This window comes from Chrysoperla carnea, chromosome 1, assembly GCF_905475395.1.
Source record: "Chrysoperla carnea chromosome 1, inChrCarn1.1, whole genome shotgun sequence".
Lineage (NCBI taxonomy): Eukaryota > Metazoa > Arthropoda > Insecta > Neuroptera > Chrysopidae > Chrysoperla > Chrysoperla carnea.
In genome coordinates, this window is record NC_058337.1 from 26,776,202 (window position 1) to 26,782,201 (window position 6,000).

Here is a 6,000-nt window from a genome sequence, read left to right on the forward strand (position 1 = left end):
ATGAAAATGAAACTTACATTTTGTTCAGCACTGCTTGTAATTCGACAGACTAACGCTTTACGTACACGTGGTTTATAGTATACATCATTTTGATGAATAAATGCAACAGCTTTACCATCAGGACTCCACTCTGCATATTGTAATAATGGAGCAGTTGGGTCATCTTCTCTCGGTGATAACGGAAATTTTAGTCTAAAATATGAGTATTTGCAATTTAATTTCTAATGCATTACCCCGATTATGGCGGTATTTGCTAGATATGAAGAAAATTTAAGGAATAATTCTTATTAGTAACCATTATCTTTTATTTTCTGATTCCAACAGAAAATTCAAGAATAATTAAAAAAAAATTTTAACCTAACTGTTTACAGCGCTTATGCTTTTGTTTTTACCTGATTCCTTGGAAAATACTGGCTATTTTCGGATGATCATATTTTAATTTAAATGCAATAATCCTATAATTGATTCGGTCAATCAGTTTGGCTAGCTATTTTGTCTTAACTATTAAAGGTTGAGTCTCAAGTACAAGTGACCGAACAGAAATGCTGGAATAAATGATAGCTTCTTTTAGTCTATAATTCAGAAATGTCTAATAATTAAAATACTGAAATTTTTTAATCAAAGTATGTCAAACAAGGTATTTTTTGTGGATATGACTAAGTCAGTGTCGGCGTGAACGCCATACTGTATACTGTATTGAGGAAATAGTAATATTAGCAATAGTTATACGTGTCAAAGCACCACGAGCGTCAGTCTCATACTGGTTAGCGATATTCACAATACTTCTGGTGGATATCCTTATTCAGTACTGTAATATTATTTATGATAAAAGAAATATTATTGTACCTCTCTCTATACCATACCAGCATTGCAGTAAATGTCATGCATTTCTTACCGTGTAGCTTATTGGACATTTTCAAATTATTGAACAAATTGAATACTCGAGCATTTATGGTAGCTTGGTCACTTTAGCCTTAGCCTTGAAGCAAAAGTGAGAGTAATGTAATTAAAAAAAGTCCCAAGAAATTGGTTAATTTATCCTTAAACTTTCTCATCATCTTTAAACGGTGTTTCCCTAGAATGTAACGGTACATTACCTTGTGGCAACTTCATAAACATAATACTTAGCTAAAGTTGTATATCTATATACATTCTCTATATCCGCAATTAATAAAACATATTTTAAATCACTGGATACTTTAAAATCTACTGCATTTAGTTGTCTCTGAAAGAAAAATATACAGAATGAATTTTGAAAAATAAATTTTTACAGTGTAAGGGAAATGTACATTTTTACGGGGTAGTACGTCATTCCGGTAGTTTTTTATTTTATTCAAAAAATAAGAAACACTAAACAAATTTTTAATTTTAAAAAGTAACAGAGCCTCTAGAACTGAAATATGAAAAAAAAAATCGACTTTTGAACAAAACTAATCACAATTAAATACTCGTATCGATCGAAAAGGTGATTGATCGTTAACATCTAGTTTTATTACAAATATCTTGTTTGTATACGTAAGGTGACAGTGTTGGATTGTTAAGGTTTTTTAATTTACTGGTAAGTTTATCATATTTAAATATGTAAAAATATTGATTGGAATTTCAAACTGTTTTAATTAATTGTTTTCTTTAAATTATGATTCCCGTAATTATGTTTTTAAATCAGTGATAGTGAACCATATTACGGGTGTCTACCGTAATTAGGGAAAATAAGATGTAATTATTTTTAACTCTCATTTTAAATAGTGTTATGGCTATTAAAAAATTTTATACCAAGAAGCAGTGGATATCGCAGATTTTTGTGAGGTAATTACGGAACATAACGTTTAATACTATAAATTAAAGACTTAGGCGTGAAAAAATGATCAAACCTAATTCAACTAAAGGAGAAATTCAACTAAATTTGTGGTATAGGCTTGTAAATGGGTCATGCTTAAAAAAACAAAATAGTTGTGTCTATTATTGTTGTTATCTTTGACTCATCAGTACTCGTGACAACCGTTCGGTAAGCTTTAGGTGCGTGATAAGAAACTTGCTCACGCGTTTTACACATGCGTAAAGTATTTCGCACGTTACAAATATTCTTTAACTTTGTAAATCATAATCCCTAAATAATTGTATATAAAGTCGTATATAGAGTAAAGTATATAGAGTAATACCTTGACTTAGCTACGTTCATTTACGCGAATTATAAATCTTCCTGTTTTGAATACAACGGTGTGTAGAAGAACAAATATTTCGACACCCGCGAATTCCACTTACGTGGCTATCACTCTTACTCATCTATCGCGTAAGTTTGCGATCATACTGTATTAACTGCTCTTCTTACTTTAATTTGTCGAGAAAATCATATTACAAATCGTTAATCAAGCTGTACGAAGTTCAGACAATAATCATTCATTATCATGAAAATTTTTAAGGAAATAAATTTAAATAAATTTTTCCAAAAGCAAAAATAAACATTTTTTAATGCATTAGCTTATTCAAAATAGTTTGATTACACGATTATTTAATGATGTTTGAGAGTGAAAATATTAGAGCAGATTAATAATTAAATTCAATTAAACTAATTTCACTATATTTCTATCAGAATTTGTTTAAATTTACTGAGCACGACTTTTATTAAACTAACGAAGGTACACGAACGGGTCCGAAAATTTCCGAAGTTAAAATTTTTTTGGCTTACAACTTTTCTCATAACTTGCTTAATATTGCTCATTTTTGCTTAATATCTCATACCGTTTTGCTTTCTTTTAAAACTAAAGTGTATAATACCAATTTTAATCTCACTTTCTATCAAAACCCAGAAAGTGTAATAAATAGAATAACGGCTTATTGTAAGAAACGAATTTTGGCGTAATTTGATTAGGTATAAGCAAATTTCAATCAACGAGTTTACGACATTAACTTTGCTTAAGTCAAATATAGGAAATTGTTTGGGTCATAAACTAAAAGAATTCAACAAATTAAAATTTTTGTTAAAAATTTTTTTAATTTAACTTTTTTTAGTGAATTTCTAAAACGAAATGTTTGAAAAATAGATTGATACTTACAAATGTTGAATTAGTAATTAATACTCGGGCAGTTAAATTTTCCGCATTAAATATGGAAATTCCACCATTAATATCTCTATAAATGATTTCAGTATCTGAAACAAAATAAAAGATGATTAATAATTTGGATATTGGGCATTAAAATTTAAAAAAAACATTTTTTTTGAAATAATTTTCCACCAACCGATTCTCTCAAAATAAGGAAGACGATTTGACAGTAATAATTATAATTTTTAGTATATTATAGTCAACGAAGCATATTATTATATCAAACAAAAAAAACATTTGGAGACCTTACCGATCAATTAATAAATAGAGTCCTTTGTTATTAATTAATTGATCGGTAAGGTCTCCAAATGTTTTTTTTGTTTGATATAATAATATTTTTTGCTAACTATAACATCCTAAAAATTCGGATCGTTATCTACTAACATCTTAACATCTTCATTTTCCTTATAATTGTATTTTTTTGATGAATCACAGAGACTTAAAAAAATTTCTCAAGTTATTGAAAGTAATAGGATAAAGCGGTTTGAAATAAATATGCTATGATAAATTAAATCCATAAATGAGTTATCAGAAAAGTTTATATGAATTAGAAAAAAAAGAACATTTTCATTAAAAAATTACATATTTTATGAAAACAAATCAATATTATTAACTTCACGAAAGAAATTTTCTTAGTTTAAGTAATGAGATCTTTTATTATAAGATAATCATATATTTTAATCAGATTATTCAATATTAGTCTTAAGTAACATTTTACTTGTGTATTTGTGTACCCATTTGAGTAAATAACATGTTACTTGTGTACCCACAGAGCTATGTTATTTTTGTTCCCTACCAGACATTGGTAAAACAATAAAGGCAACCTTAAATCGGATGGTGGTAAGCAAAAACGAATTAAAAGACTGTGTAATCAAGCTAATCAAGAAATACTTGAACACTCAGATTAATATCAGGCTATTATAACGATGTAAGTATCGAATGAGTTAACTTCAAAAATCTTACTTTTGATTTGTAAAATCACGTATTGTTTTCTCACAAAGCCTCACAGCGCAGGGCGTACGCGGCGACGGATTGCATAAACCTACAGAGCATTCGTTACTTTCGACCCGCCGTTACTTTTGTACCCGATCTCCCCTAATTTATTTTTTCTATCACTGCCAACGGATGGCTCTTAAACGTTCCTGAATATCAAGGCAAAATTAAAGATCAATTGATGTTGTTCACCTTCCCTTAATAAACACTCACTAACAAGAAACATTAGTAGTGGTAAAGTTTACATTTTTCAACCGAGAATCGAGCTACAACCTTCTATAGATTCGTAGTAAGATTAAAGATATGAATTATCTGTTGTATCACACCTTAATTTCTGTTTTAGAAGAAACTTATGTTTTTGATGTCGTAAACTGTACAATGTGAAGCATCGCAACTCAACCATGAATAAAGGATTTGCGGTCAATTTCATGTGGTTGATTCCTTTTCTTTAAACATGTTAAACATAAAACTACATTGTATTTTTCAAAAACTATAAAAATAAAAATTATGATATACAACAAGCATCACAGAGTTATATATAATTTCGATGTTTATTCGATGTGCGATACTCAACATCTCATACTACAAAAAGTGACAGAAAATTGATAATAACTAGGTTTTATACGGCTATAAATATTTTTCTGCAACTTTTTATCACTTCTCTTTGCCTTACGGTCATGTTGAATACTCCTATTGCCGAAATAGGAATGAATCAGTGCTTGTATCATTTTTATACCATGAATATATGAAATATATCAAGGTATACTTGTAAAGCTAAGGAGTTTCATTCCAAGTTTGTACCGCTTAAAAATATTAATGCTACGAAAAAAATTTTGGTATCATAAAATCACCTAATTTATCTATTTCCGGTAGGCTATCTGTTTGTTTGTCTGTCGAAAGGATAACTTAAAAACGAAAATAGTTATCAAGCTGAAATTTTTATTACGTGCTTAGGACGTAAAAAGTGAGGTCAAGTTCAAAATGAGGGACATATACCAATTGGGTCTTGAGAGTTATATATAGAACAAAAGTTTAAGGATGTTCCAGCATGGTATTTGCAGTTTCTATGTTAAAGCAATGGTACAATTTTTTTTTCGACAGAATTTAACGAAAAATTAAATTTAAGAATTTAATAATGCTTACTATTAATTCCCAAAGTTTCAGAAATTTTGACCGTTTAAAATGGGAAATAATTATGCCAACGTCCCAATTTTGATCAATTTACGTCAAAATTAATATCTCGAAAGTGAAAATTAATTTCTAAATTTTTTTTTTAGAATTGTATTGTATAAACATTTTTTTCTACTTTTTCTTCAATATATAATAATATCATAAAAAATAGTTGGAGAGACCGGACATTTTACATGCTTTAAATGGGACATGACCCTCAAAATCGCGAACTTTGTCTTTAAATATCTCGCGATCTAAACGGTCAAAAATTATGAAATTTTAGGAATTCATAAATAAAGCTATTATAAACCCGAGAAAAAAATTTCGGCCAAATCTGTCGAAAAGTGATTTCATGCTGGTACTACCTTAAATATAAAAAATGTTCCTTATAAAAAAAGAAACAACTTTTGTTTCAAACACTTTTTCGTAAATATTACTGTTTAGCCGTGAGGGCACAAATTAGGTTAGAAAAATTATATAGTGTGTATACAGATATTGTATATATTTTAAGTTTATATGTTACATATATTATATATGTGTTTGTTTGTTATAGTATATACTTACTATATTTACTGAGAAAGTGAGAAGAAAGATACTCTTATTAACTTATGTAAGAGAGGCTATTTCAACAATTAACTCAGTCAACTGTTTGTTTTCACTTGTTATGAATAAGATAAGTTTAAAAAAACAAAAAGATTCATGTAAGAAAAAATGGCATTTTCTCCGGAAAAATTTC

The 6,000-nt window shown here is 28.5% G+C and overlaps 1 protein-coding gene across 1 annotated transcript in view; it reads right to left on the reverse strand.

The window, feature by feature from the left end:
* The window catches only part of LOC123296965 (inactive dipeptidyl peptidase 10-like), a 29,802-nt gene extending 26,301 nt beyond the window's left edge, over nt 1-3,501 (reverse strand). The window contains exons 1-4 of the mRNA XM_044878739.1: nt 3,486-3,501; nt 3,054-3,148; nt 1,098-1,225; nt 14-192 (exon numbers count right to left, since the gene is read on the reverse strand). Of these exons, the coding sequence (XP_044734674.1) occupies nt 14-192; nt 1,098-1,225; nt 3,054-3,148; nt 3,486-3,501 (418 nt within the window). The remainder of the gene's footprint in view (nt 1-13; nt 193-1,097; nt 1,226-3,053; nt 3,149-3,485) is intronic.
* Between the last annotated feature and the right edge of the window lie 2,499 nt (nt 3,502-6,000).